At 32.9% G+C, this 15,261-nt stretch overlaps 2 protein-coding genes across 2 annotated transcripts; both read left to right on the top strand.

Moving 5' to 3' along the window:
* The first annotated feature begins 662 nt into the window (after positions 1-662).
* Positions 663-1,256, top strand: LOC106646066 (uncharacterized). The gene has a single exon (XM_014362095.2). The coding sequence runs from the start codon at positions 663-665 to the stop codon at positions 1,185-1,187; it is 525 nt and encodes a 174-aa protein (XP_014217581.2). The 3' UTR covers positions 1,188-1,256.
* Positions 1,257-8,594: 7,338 nt separating this feature from the next.
* LOC106646155 (uncharacterized) lies at positions 8,595-12,037 on the top strand. The gene is made up of 3 exons (XM_089590454.1): positions 8,595-8,676; positions 11,305-11,465; positions 11,556-12,037. The coding sequence occupies exons 1-3, from the start codon at positions 8,595-8,597 to the stop codon at positions 11,664-11,666; spliced, it is 354 nt and encodes a 117-aa protein (XP_089446580.1). The 3' UTR covers positions 11,667-12,037.
* Positions 12,038-15,261: the final 3,224 nt, after the last annotated feature.

Genomic DNA, 15,261 nt, shown 5'->3' with positions numbered 1-15,261 from the left:
AAAATTAAGAAACCAACGAAAATTAAGTCGTCAACTGTAGAAACATACACCAGTAAACGCTACACGTGCGCTAGATGCGACAAGGTTTACCATGACAATCGAAGCTTGCACCATCATGTAGCTCACGTGTATAATAAACTACCTTCTATCAAGTGCCCTTTCTGTTTCCTCGTTTTTTAAAAAAAAAGTCTAGCATAAAGAAACACGTTACGGCATTCCATCCAGATAAAAAATTTCACGTTATTGATTTGAACAGTAAGGCAGTACAACTGATGTGACAGAGTACCGAAGTATTTATAATTTTCTCCAGTTTATTCTCACAGCTACACACTGTTAGGTGCATATGACTCATTTTTTACCAAGTACAAAATTTAATACCTGTTATGAAAGAAAAACAATCCTGCCAAAACCAAGTTGAAGAAATTTGTTCAAACAACTATAGTGTAATCGAATATTATGAGCAATACCGTGATAAAATTTTTCCTAGCCCCTTATACAATTCAACGCATTCTATATCCCAATAAAATCCCAAAGACAAATATAAGTATGTATACGCATAAAAAAGAAAAAGAAAAAAAAAAAAAAAAAGTATGTCAAGTAAGCAAAAACAAACGACTCGACACATCGATTAATACGTGCACGTAAATATTCTGTTCGCAGGTATGCCGGCGATGGTAACGGTGCCAGCCACGTCTGCCCGCGACTTCTTCCTACACCGGCGTCTCCGTTCGGGCGAATCCGTGCCCAAGACCAAGTGGAAGCCCAGCAAGTACAACTGCCCGGATTGCGAGCGGACCTTCGACATCCGCGCCAGTCTCGTGCGCCACCGGATATACGAGTGCGACGACGGCACCAACCAAAACAAGCAAAGCACCACCACCACCAGCACCAACGTGGCCGGCAAACACGATCGCAAAAGGCAGACCAGAACTTTGCGCAAAAAAGTCGCTCCCAAGGAAAACGAGCAACTTACCACCATCAAGACCAAAATCAAACGGTCCTTCACTTGCTCAAAGTGCAACAGGAGCTACAAGTTTTTCACTTCCCTGTGGCGGCATCGTAACTACGAGTGCAACGTCCAGCCGAAATTCGCATGCAAGTACTGCGCGTCCAAGTTCACGCAGAAATCTAATCTCGACCGGCACTTGAGAGCCAAGCATCCGAACGCGGATGATTCGGTCGCTTGATTTGCCGAACGAAGTCTTTTTTTTCCAGATTTTTTTTAGGAGGAGTGCCATTGGCCAACAAACGATACTCAAGTGGTTTTTTTCCCTTTTTTTCAGTAGGGATTTTATTTTTAGGTGTCAGCACTTTCACCCACGTTGATTACACATACGGCACAAAAAAAAAAAAAAAAAGAAAAAATATTTTTACCATTGTGACATTTCAATTCAAGTTTTTTATCCTTAGTTTAAATTAAAATTTTATAAAAATACGAGTAGCGCCAATTTAATACAAACTATACAGGCAAAACATTTAACAGTTTAACTCGTATTTAATCCTAATAGTGGTCAAATAAAAAACTGTTTAAAAGGGCCCTTTTGAGCTCCACTATTGGATTAAAGTTCAAAAACACCCTTTGGTAAGCGTGTGGTTTATCGTCACGATGATGCGATTGCCGCCGCAAATTTTAAATATGAGAGCACATTATTGTACTTTTATCATTATCTATTTCAATGATTCGCTAGTTCAAAAAAATAGCAGCAGATATTGGCGATCGAGCATCAGAATGAATTCATGTTAAGTCATTTTTAACATTTTTGTTTCTTAATTTTGTTAGTGAGTACATACATAAATATATATATATATATATATATATATATATATATATATATATATATTTATTTTGAGAACTGTGTTAATTTCTCTGTTATTTGTTAACAACCAGTTATTAATTTAAATATCCAAGGATACAGGTTTAGATCCATTTTTCATCAATGACGATATGATTATTAAAAATTGACGACCAAATGATAAATATACTTGCATTTATATTTTACGTGTGTTGATTTTAAATTAAAAAATAACTATAGTTTATTCGTCAATGCTACGTAACATTATGTTTAAGTTACACGGTGGAGACCAATATAAAAAAAAAAAATTTTACAAACTCAATTTACGCAATGTGTACATTTTTCGTCATATTATGTTTGACAATCAATTTTCTCTACTACGAACATCACATTTCTATACCTCTTGCGTCTTAATAAGTTAACGTTTAATTGTAACCAGATTTTATTTTTCTTGTTAATGTTTCAAGAGCGTTTTGTTACCACGAACCACGTTTCTAGCGGTAATGGGTATACTTACAATATATTACCAATAAGTACACTCAGGTGCAATTAACATATCCATTTGTACTTTGTAAGTGAATTTTTTAAAAATAAAGTCAATTAAACCTAATGTACTCTTGTGTCATTGTAAGTTGTGGAAAAAAAAAAATTCACCAGTGCTCGTTCCATTACACTTTTAACGATACACGCTTTATTTTTGCAGGTGACGAGATGATACTTCATGTGTTACCCATCTGTAAACCAAAGCGAATAAAAAAGAATCTGATCGTACAGTATACCTTCCTTTGATAAACTAATTCGCATGTGATAAACGCACACATATTTACGTAGTATCTGGTATGATTTTCTCACATTTACGAATATACCAGCAACCTCCCATCCATCCAATCCAAGCACATCGACAACCACCACCTGATGTATCTTCGCTCAACCGGTCATATGTATTTTCAGGCTTCGTCGACAATGTACCACCGATGCAACAACGGACCAACTCTTTAAGCTCATGGCAGTGCCAGAAGTGCGGCAAGTCCTACTCCTTGCGCCAAAATCTGATGAAACACGTCCGCTTCGAATGCGGCGGTCGCAAGAACTTTGGGTGCCGGCTCTGCTCGTCTCGCTACACTCAAAAGGCCAGTCTCGCGCGACACCTGCTCAATCGACACAATTACGACCTGAGAAAGCACAAGCGGAAATAACTTTACCCTTTTTTTTGTTCAACCTTCATCATGTTTTTTCTTGTAAGTTGCGTCACCCATGACTTGGACTGTAGATTGCGCCGTCCATTCGAGTTATGCTCATCAATTATTTATCGCCCCACGTGTGGTCGCGTGCGTGTATGTGGGCTTGTGTATGCTCCTGTATGATGAATAAATAGTAAAATACACCCGTAATGAACCCCTTGGCTTGAACGCTAGTAAAACGTATATGAATGAAAAAATGTAAAATAATCCATCAAATGAATGAAAAAAAAAAAAAAAAAAAAAAAAAAAAAAAAGAAAGAAAAAAAAAAGTAACGCGTGCCGAATAATTTTGCCATTCCAGAAGTACTATTCTGCAACTTGCTGTCGCCGGAAGTTTGGCACCAGTGTAAGATCGATCTGCGCTGTCTGAAGTGTAACAAAAGCTACAGCGATTGGCGGAGCTTGCGCAAGCACATGAACTATTTTTGCCAGATAGAGCCTCTCTACCCTTGTCCCTACTGTCCGCACCGAGCTCGGATCAAAACATTGCTCAAGTACCACATGGCGCGCGAGCACAACATCGACTCGACCGCCGGACAGAGGAATTGGAAATAAAATTTAATTGACTAGACACCCCGGATTTTTCATTGATCCTCGCGGTGCACGTGTTTACATGCGAAATTATTTTTAAAGCGATTTCATTCCTAAGATTTTTTTGAAATCGCCATGTTGACCAAATCTTATAGCGTACTTGTGCACACGTGTGTGTGCGTGTCTGTGTATACAAATCTTTAAGCATTTAACTCGTAACGAAGTATTCTTGTATAAAAGTTTTTAATAAAAGTATATTATTACTGAGAAACTAATCTGAGTTAATTTTGTCTAACCAACTCACAGAGTATTGTTGTAAAATATACCTATATGCATGCATGTGTGTAGCATTACGCGTAAACAGAAATAAAAAAAAATTTCTGACCTTTGGGAATCGGTAGTATTAACTCAATGAAAAAAAAAAAATAAATACTGGAATGTTTTTAAGGTCGCAAAATTATTATTATTTTGATTTTTACGACACATTTCTTGATTTTTTGGCCCATTTAATTTCTATCAAAAACAAAAAAGACTTTCGTGTTGAAATTTTACGTAGATTACAAAGAAATTATGATTTGATTTGCAAGATTTGTCAATTAAAAAAATGACTAGCATCGGTACTACTTCCATCACGTGGCAAGATTTTTTTAAAGTGCATATTTTAACTTATAGTTTGAAAAAAAAAAATCGTTTTAAAGAAAGGATTTTATACATCAAAATCCCAAAACAATGGAGAGACTCACCTCAAATTAAGAAAAATGTTTTTATCGTATTCTAGTTTGAAATAATTCCAACTAACGTATGTATCTATATTAATAAAGGCTTTTTTTAGTATAAATTAAATTGGCTACAAAATTAAGAGTTTTTCGTCCAAAAAAAAAAAAAAAAAAAAAAAATTGGTTTGCTACCGTTACTAATGAAAAGGAATTTAGCCAAGTATTACTTAAATAATGCTAGTACTGTTTTTTCATAGTTTTTCAATTCTCAAACTTTGGAAAAAAACTTTCTTCTGTATCCTTTTATGTGAAATGACTCATATGTATGCTTATATTTTTACCATCCATATATAAATTGCGTGATTTTCACGAGTACTCTTCTATTATGTCAGCGTGGAGGTTATTGATCCTAAAAACCGAATTACTAACACCTTTCCTTCTTCCATTACCCAACGTAACCCATAAGCCCCTGCTATAACTAGCGGTTTGGACGTCACTTGACCACCTTTACCCCTAACCCATATCTCGATATTTCATAACAGCCATGCCCCCACGCCCCCAAATGGTGGCCTACGGAGTCTAACCCCAGGGTCGCCGAGGAACAGAGCCAACCGCAAGACTCCAGAACATATTCTATCTAATTTAATATTTTAAAAAGTTGACCCTAGGCGGGAATCGGACGTGTATGCCCTCAAATGCAGTCGTACTTCAGACCAGCTCTCAACCGACTGAGTTACCATCGCTCCTAGTTTTTCAAAAAACATATTTATTCGTTAAGATTGTCAAATTCGAATGAGCTCTATAGCTTCAATGTCAGTAAAATGTTTTCTGATTCGCCATTTATGTGATTTTTACCAAAAGAATCAACGAAGATTAGCCAATTGTTAATTTTGAAATTATGTATGTTTGTATTTATTCATAACAACGCTAGTTGTTTACCTTCCACTATTGGGATTTGAACTGTTCAACTGCTGAACTGCTTCAAGATGAGAGGGTAGGTGGCGCTGATGTCAGAAGGCCCACTTTTGCAACCATCTAAATTTACATTAAAAATCAGTGCTTCAACTGAGTTCAAATCCCAATACAAAAGGCAGACAGTTCTCGGACTGACACAAAGTAACAACGTTGCCTACAACACTATTCACACAACAACCACAAAAACGATAAGAACGATTACCCAAACATGAAAAAAAAAAAAAAAAAAAAAAAAACTCTCACATAGTAACCATGTAACCCTAACGTTATGTGCACTCATGTTGCAGGCTTTACCTATTTTCACGTGACTCTGGACCATCGTTTCACTCTTCCCCCGGTACAGCGGAGCCAGTCCTTAGCTGGTGAGGACAGCAAGTACTACCTTCAAGTCCAACGACACGACTGTCCTCACTGTGGCGCCAATTTCCAGCAACGTAAGCTTCTCAAGCGCCACGTCCTGCTCACCTGCAAAAACGTTCCACGTTCTGGTGTTTATCAGTGCAATACCTGTCCGTATCGCAGCAGTTACAAGGCAAACATCGAGAGACACGTGAAAAATTTACACGACCGCGCTGCTGGCAACGACTTCAACTGCCCGCTGTGCGATTTCACGAGCAAATACTCGTACTGCGTCAGACGACACATTAATACCTTCCATGCGCTCAAGAAGGAGTAAGGAGGAGGATTTTTAGACAATCAATTTTTTTTTAATTAATATTGGGCCTGAGTGGATTTTTTTTAAGTTAATTTTTTTCTATTTGTAACTGTTTTTTAAAGGTGAAATCTTTTTTTTTTTTTCATACTTGATGAATGTGATGGAAAAAGTATTACGTATTCCATATACTCGCAGGGTACATGTATAATCGTTACATTTTTCGATTGAGTGTAAAAAACTTCTTTCAATACTTAATGAATACTTAAAACATGGTACTACTAGTAATCTAAGGATTCCAATTAAAGTAGAAAAACAATTTTTTTTTTTTTTTTTTTTTTGTAGTGATTATCACTTTTTTTATACTTATTATTCTTATAATTATTATTATTATTATTATTATTATTACATGTATTACTGAACACTTGTATTACTACAACAGCTTATATAATTCGTCCTTGTAATAAACGTCTTTTTTAAATAATAGCAATAAATAATCTGAATTAATTCAGAATAGTCCACATGTAATTTGTAAATAAGTATATAAAATTGCCTGATCATGTCCACGAGTTATTATTGTAGAGGCGTTCTCGATCAAATTTATTTTTCTAATTTTTTAAAATGATAATTAAATGTAAAAATTATTATTTTTATGTCATTTTATCTATTTCCACATCTTTTTGAATGATTTCAATAAAAATGACCTACAATTTAATGTGATACCGTTTTTATTGCTCATACATCTTTAATAATTTAAAACTCCAATCCATCTCGTGGTTCTAAATTTTTTAAATTTATTTTTATACACGAACAATACTTGTACAAAAATACCAAATACCAAATACCTTACTACTTTTCTTAGTTAAAGCCATTATAAAAATACTGTTTTTTTTAATGGCAATTTACTTAAATAAAAATTGATTTTAGATTATTTTTTTGTAGATACACTACCTTAAAAATTTGTTGAAGCAATGGACTACATAAGAACTGCATACGACGTTGCCAAGTTGTATATATTCTTTCAAGAGACAAACTTTTCTCTGTGTAGTTATTTCCTATAAATTTTGGGGTTGCTTAATTGAAGAATATAGTTGAGATAAATAATAATTAATATAAATTTTATGGCCTTTCTTGACTTCAAAACAAAAACTTCCATTTTAATTCTTACTAAAAACTTAAATTCAGTGACACAAATTTATGTTCGGAAATTACTAATGTAGGTAGCCCACCGTAACAAAAAATGTTTGTTGTTTGCTATGGACCAAAAAAAGTATGTCACATCTTAGAACGAATTATTTATTGTGTAAAAAGTTACGTCTAAATTAACAATTTTTAAGCTATATAGTTTGTCAAAATAATCTTTTATTTTAAGAAATTTTTCGATGGATATAAAACTTATCCAATTACGTCAAAATTTCGATTGTTCTTTTTTTTAGAAGTGCTAAAACAATTAAAAAAAATAAATTTAAAAAATGAAAAATTACTTAACTGATTAAGTAAAATGCTTAATTTTATTATGTAAATGCTTTAAGTATAACATTAGCTTAAGTTTATTGGAAGCTTATCTAAAGTAAGCTTGTGCTAGTGGGGCGAGGGCTAGATAAGAGCCACGGGTATGGATGTAAACAGGGTTACAGAAGTGTTAATGAGGACAGGGGTTATTGGTTAATTCCATCTCCATCTATTCCATACATAAATGGTAGAGGTGTGCCCGTAAAAATCACTTAAGCAATGCATGGATAGGAAAAAATGTAAAAAAAGTGTTTGGAACAAAAAAGGCATATAATCGAAGTAATTAAATATTTTTCTAACACTTATTGGTAGTTAGAATGGTAAAACCAGCATGAAAAATAGTAAATTATTTTTAATGCTAAAATAAATGAGAACACGTGTTTATACCAATGTAAAATTTATTTGACTGTTGAGATAGTGTTCTTACTCGAAAAAAAAAAAAAAAAGACATTTTTTTCACATCTTATAAAGAATAATCTAATTGAAATAAATTAAAAGTATTTTTACAAATGATGAGTAATCCTACATATGTTATGACAGTTTTTTCTTTAGTGTCTACAATATATTAGTCATACCTTACAGGGAAAATTGTAGTCTTTACTAACTGCATAATTTTAACATCTAATTCTTATTCTCCTAATGCTTAAAAAAATTTTGTGATTTTGTGCATATTAAAACAATTTTTTCAGCTGTAAAAACAAACACATTTCAACTAATGAATTCATGTTTCCTTACAGAACTTGTAAAAAGGGTTGACACCTACACTAAGATTTACCACGGTGAAAAAGTGTTCGGCTACACTTGTACCAAGTGCAGTAAATTCAACAAAATGTGGTGTAACTATTTGAAGCACAAATGCGAGGCGCCAGAATTTAAGTGTCCACACTGCCCTTACGTCGCTTTCAAGTCATCCATACTGTTTGCTCATCGCAATGAACATCATACAAGACTTTTTTAAAAGCTAGATTTTCAATCACTTTCATTAATTTAACGCATGCATCGTTTGTTTTAATTGTTCCACGTAAGCTTCATATGATGTACGTTTTTCATAAAAATACAATAAATTCCACAATGCCCTCCATAATTTTCACGGCTAATTACCTTATTGCTTTGTGTCATCAGTAGTGATCAGATGGATCAAATGTTGCATACAACAAAAATCAGTCAATAAAATATGTCTAATTATTCTGATTACTTGTGTTCCAGAGAATTTGAAGGAGCCCATGACGGCCTTTGCCTGTCGGAATTGCCAAAAAGTATATTTAAAAAAGAATTCACTTTACCGCCATCAAACCGTGTGCTCAAAAAAACTAGTTTACAAGTGTCCGTTCTGTTCGATTCACTCCACATACAAGGACAGCTGGAGTCGTCACGTCAAGCAGCAGCATCCCCAAGAATATGAGAAGAACTTTTCCAATGTTACAATTGAAAACGTTTTAAGCAAAAGATTTCCGATTAAAAAATTTAAAAAAGACATAAATTAAAATAAAGAATGTTTTTTTTTTTTCTTCCACGTATTTTCATCCGTCAAAGGAACTGTTTTTTTAATGAATGTGATTCTCTTTATTTGAACTCGATGCGAAATTATTTATGAATGTTTAAGCTTAATACGCTATTTTTTTAAAAGCAGTAGTTTGTATATTTCGATTTTTAACAATGTATGAGTCAACTTCAATGTTCATATGAAAATATAATAAAATAATATATAGCATTGTAAACAGAAACAACAATGGATAACGTATTTGTTCTTCACCTTAAAAGCTTACAAACCTAATGTGATTCATAATATTTGTAAATAATTAATTTTTTTTTTTATTTTATCCTACTTAACCAAAGAAAATCCTCAATCTAATAAAGAATATTTCCATTTTCTAGGCCAGATACTATCGTCATGTCAGGCGTTAAAGTGTCCTAACTGAGGAAAAATTTATCTACAATAATCTTGCAGTTTATATAAATAAAATTTTTCTCCACCATTAACCTACGATTATTTCCTATAATTCATACGAAAATAGTGTAAGATAAACAGGTAAATTATTTAGTTACGCCAACACGATTATTTAACATCTTACACTTGCACACAGACGCATTGTAATAAAGAAAGCATGAGCGGCTATTAAATGTCATCAGAGCGCAAAGCAATTTTTTTCACTTTGACGGTCGATTAGAAAAACTAAAATCCTTTCAAAGATTTCTATCCTTCATGCATTGTACGAATTTAAAAAAAAATTGTTTTTTTTCAGGAAAACAGTTATCGTGTCCAATTTGTGGCAGGTTCTACTCGCGAAGGGACAACTTACAGCGTCACATGAGAGTTGTTTGCGGTGGCCAATTACCGAAATATCTTTGCCGTACCTGTAAACGCGCCTTCAAACAAAAATCCAACTACCAGCGCCACTTGATTAATGTTCATGGCTATTCTTAATTCGCAGGATATAATTTATGTCGTTGTCCAGTTGAGTGCACACATGTGAAAAATCAAAAGTATTATTGTTTTTTTTAGGAATTTTTTTTACACATTTAATAAAACCTGTTCATTTCAGCCCCAGAGAGGATGAAATTTTTGTTCGTTTGAATGTAAAAAAGTGATGTAAATGGTACTTTATTTCGTGATAAAAAAATTTGTATATCTGTACAATAAATCATTATTTTTTTTCTTTGTATACCCATGACTAATGTTTTCCCAACCATCCACAAACCTGCACTCTCAGAGATTCTTCTGATTATATTAATCCTAACCATGACTTTTGATTCCTGCTAATAATGTTTCAGAACCGTTTAATTATTTCTCATAAAAGCATGAATATGTACAACGAAAAAGTTGACTCGTGATTCGTATTGTTACAAAATAAGTTTATATATTCGACAAATGTTTGTGGTTCCAATTACTTTTTTTACAATGGTGCAAGAATCAAGGCTTTCTATAAGATATCATGTATTAAATCATGAAAAATGATTCTGATCATTAAAGAAATTTTTTTCCATCTTATCCGATGCATTTTTTAGTTAGAAAATTCTAAATCGTAGTATAAATATAAAAATCTGTACTTTTATTGTCTAAAATCAACTTGGGCTATCAAAGTGAAAGAAATAAATGTGTGCGATAAAACGAAAAAGGAAATTAAAAAAAAAAAATTTTTTTCACTCGAACATTGAATATTTACTTTATTTTTATTTGCAGGTAATTTTTTTTTTTCAAATTTTTTCCAGTATACCTTTTACATTCATGTTTCATTTCGTTTACAAAATGTAGTTGGTACATTATTTTCATAAAACACGCATCTTTATGTTACTGTACTCTTCACAATCATTCTTATTAACAAAATATAAGTCATTTTATAAATTTTTGTTTTGTAAGTCATTTTCATTTTGTCTACATTTCAACACTTGCCTTATTCGCATAAAAATATATAAATAAATACTATGCTTAAAAATCACAAAAATATTCTACTGAATTAAACATTTTTTTTCAAATGCATGTGACCCCTTGGCTTTGGATCCCAAGCCAGCAGCAAAAAATCAAGTTTTTAAATGTGCCTGTGGAAAATATCATAACATTCGATTTTTCACGAAAACCATCTGAATTGGAAAAAAAACTAAGAAGTAAACAGTCATATAAAAAATTGTTTGAAAAAAAAAAAAAAAAAAACTGCAGTCATGAATGAGAATAAAACAATGTATCCTGATCCCAAGTATACGAAATAAAAATAGTGAAACATCAAAACAGCTTTCAGTACAGTTCTTACATGTAAACATCAAAAAAATAAACAAATCCATCGAACGCTAGATAAAATTTCACAGCCACACTCACGCGTAATCATCGTAACCCACATATGTCACCGCCATCCCTAAACTAACCCATGATATCTCCTCTGTGCTTTCAGCGATCCAATGGTCGCCATCGTCCTCCTCGTCGTCATCCGTCAATTGCTATCCCGCGTCAACGACGACTATCGTTAAAACCTCGAGCGGTGTCTTTCTGTGCCAACGTTGCGGACGACACTACTCGCACAAGGGAAATTTGATGCGCCACCTGCGACTCGAAGTAAATTTAATACCTATTTTAATACTCAAAACATACAGATGATTATATTTTTAAAACGATTGATTTAACAAAAAAATGATTTGATTCGAGTGCGGTATTCAACCGCGCTACCAGTGCACGCGCTGCGGCAAGAGGTTCAAGCACCGCCATCACTTGCAAGAGCACGAGAAGACCCACGTCTACGACGACCCGATGGTCTAGTTACTCCAACAAGGAAATTAATACGTGGAAGAAAAGCTTTGTTGTGTTACATATAATATACGTAACTTCTATCAGGGGAGAAAGAGCTTGAACTTCGATTTGCGACTAAACTGGAAACTTCACGGACTTTCTTCGTGGTACTTATACGTATATATGGCTTGTATCATGCGTTTTTTAAACGAATTTAATTTATGTACAGACTTGGTCATGGATACTTTTTTTTTTTTTTCTTCACCTTAAACAGTACTTTATATTCGGAAGATAAAAGTAAAATAAACAGCAAGTTTAATAAAAATAATAATGCATCACATTATCGGGAAAAAAATGTATTCAAGTACTTAAGGAGGCTCCGGCAAAAAGTAAAAAATGCTAGATAACACTGAAAAAAATCACGAAGTGATGATAAAAAGTTTTTTTTCAATATTTTTTTCCAGATGTATTTCTGAAAAAAAAAAATTATTTAATTAAAATAATTTAACATTGATTCTTACGGGAATAGGTAAAAAAATGTAATTAAACTACTATTCAAATAAATCAAAACTTTTTTAGAAAAATCTCTCCGAGTTAAAAATAAATTAATTAACAATAAAGTGTCTTTTAAAAAATATTGAAAAAATTCAATTCATTTTTTTTTCAGTATTACCTAATTTTGTTTTTGTTACTTTTTGCCGGAACCTCCTTAATAATTGTTATTATGCCCAAGTATGTTTATGCGTCAGTACTGTATGGTTGTAAAAACGATTGTGGTGAACTTCGAACTCATTGAATATTTATCGATAACTATAGGTATACTTAATATTATTACAATACCCATGATTAATTTACCAATTTACCATGTCGTTCAAAAATAAAATATGCATGTGCTCACTTTGGCACGATTTACTTCAGTGAGATTTTGCGACGACACTAGGGCATTTTCGTGTATTCAATGTCCGATGAATCAATAATAATTATGAATTGTCTATTGTAACTTCCATGAAGAAAATATGTGTGTATATATATAGATAATATATACATAAACATCTTGTGATGATTATCTCTATGTGTGTAATAGGTCTATGAGTTTGAAAAATATACATTGATTTCAAATTGTAAAAGTGGCGTGCTATTTTTTTCTGACACCAAATACGATGATTCATCATTATCCTTGTAGGAAAAAAAAAAAAAAAAAAAAAAAAAAAAAAAAAAAAATTATCATACACAACGATCATAATAATACTAATGATGACAATCCAATCATACCACGCTTTTTTTCTGTACATGCACGTAGATCCTCGAAACATGAAAATTCGGCCGACTGATGGTAGATTTTCCTCTTTCAGACACAAGAATACAATTTGTGGAGGTGCAAGATATATTGGCCAGGGGGAGCGTGTTGAAACCCCAGCCTAAGCGGGGACGCGCCCGAATGGGCCACCGAGGGCGCCCGCGCCGGCAGATGGTCGATAGGTGCCGTTTTCTCTGTCCAAGATGTCCGAGCAGTTTTTCATACCTGCGTGGCTTGCAACAGCACATCAAGTACGCGTGTCGCAAATCACCGCGCTTTCAGTGTCCTTATTGCGGCCAACGGGCCAAGTATCGCTACGCTGCTTACAACCACGTTCGCCAGATGCACAAGGAGGAGGAGGTGTACTGCATCGACACACTGGCCGAGGCGTCGCAAAGTTAAATCAGAAGTCGAGGGATTACTTTTCATTTTGTAGTGTTAGTACATTTTTAATTTGACGAAAAAAAAAAAAAAAAAGAAAGAAAAATGTTATTTAAAAACTAATGACAACATCGCTGTTTTATATTTTATTATACGGCAAACGCCGCAGAAACAATTTTTCTACAGTATAAAATAAGTTCTTAAGTTTTAATGTCTTTTTTTACCGAATCAATGGAAAAATCTATATTGTTAACATTTTTTTGTCAAGGAATTTTTGATGCAATCTTTTTTAAACAGATCATTGGATGAAAACACAATGAGATATTCAATTTCATGGGATCAACTAGTACTGTGTACGCGTGGACATAGATACAATAATGTTTAGAAAAATGTGAATGACTCGTTGAATACGTTTATTTAAGGTTCACGTGAATTTTACGTGAATTGGCCAAAGATCCTTACTTAACGGTATTTTTTTGTAACATAAAAATGAGCTAAGTTTTATGTGGAAAAATTATATAACACTCGGTGCACATTAGAAAAATTTTACCACGATGAATCATTTCTCAGTGTTTATTTGCTTTATAATTACTGTAAAAAATTCCCGCATATATTATGTAAATGCACGTGATGATTATTAAAAATAAAATAAAACACCGAGTAGCAAGTTTATAAATGTTTATCTTGTTTGGGGCATAAAAGTTTTACTTGAATTAAAATAATTATTGATAGTTCAAGCAATTCAATAAATTAAAATATTCCTTAAAAATAATAGTTGTGTATCATTAGTTATAAGTTTAATAAGTAAGTTTTGCGTAACAGACTGTATTTCAAACACCAAAAACAAAGTTGATATGGAAAAATAAAAAAGTTATTAAGGAATGTGAACGTACGATAGAAAACATTATAAAATAATAAAACGTTTGTAAACATGAGAATTATGTTGTTTCAAAATTATACTATCCCTTTTTTAACATGCTTGCAGTTACTCATGAATTCTAATTTCAGTTTTATAACTGTTTTAACTTAATAATTGTTTGTGCGCCACTAACATCGCATTTAAAAACACATGCTGCGTACTTGAGCCTCAATTTTTATTGTATTTTTAAACATGTTTGTGCTATTTTAAAAAATTTTGTATCTATTTCTTTTAGATTACTGGAAGAATATTTATGAACGAGGCGGAGGAGCAGGAGGTGGGGGACCCAATACTTGCTTCAAGTGCGGCAAGACCTACGTTCATTTTTACACTCTAAAACGTCATTTGGACTACGAATGCCAAGTGATACCAAAATTTCGTTGCTCGTACTGTTCGAGGCGTTCAAAGCACAAAAGCGATATGAAGGATCACATCACGAGGATTCATAAAAATAAGCCAATAACGTTTTATGAGCTTCTGGATAACGATGTTGAGACTCGATTGGAACTGTAAACAAAAAAAATTGATTAAGTCTAGTGTCGTTTTTTTGTTACCGATAAAATAATTTTTTTCATCTTTACCAAAGTTTTTTCATGATAAGGGGTAAGTCAATTTTTATCTGATAAGAACTTTAATATATTCTCCATACGTTTGTGAATAACGTTATGAAGTTTGTTTTAAAAAATTACAGTTTAGTTAAATATTCTATAATTTAATATTAAAATTGTTAATATACGTAAATGTTGTACAGATATGCATAAATAAATGGAAAATTCAACAATTCGAAAGACTGTTGTTTTTTAAAAAGTCCGTACTTTTTAATTTTTTACTATTATCGTACACAATGCTTCACTCTACATCTAACTATTTGTAAGATCCATAGTTAATTTTGTAAATTAATAATATGAATATTGTCTTTCTTGTGAAAAAACTTTCATCAATTACATCAAAAATGAAAAACCTTATGTTGCAGTCATCTACTACGATCAAATCTACGTAGACGATCCTTTAGCTTTGCCGGGGCCGTC

This window comes from Copidosoma floridanum, unplaced genomic scaffold (assembly GCF_036245765.1).
Source record: "Copidosoma floridanum isolate Cflo_tuat_1 unplaced genomic scaffold, Cflo_Japanese_pri ptg000012l, whole genome shotgun sequence".
NCBI lineage: Eukaryota > Metazoa > Arthropoda > Insecta > Hymenoptera > Encyrtidae > Copidosoma > Copidosoma floridanum.
This window is presented reverse-complemented; position numbering and strand designations above follow the sequence as displayed.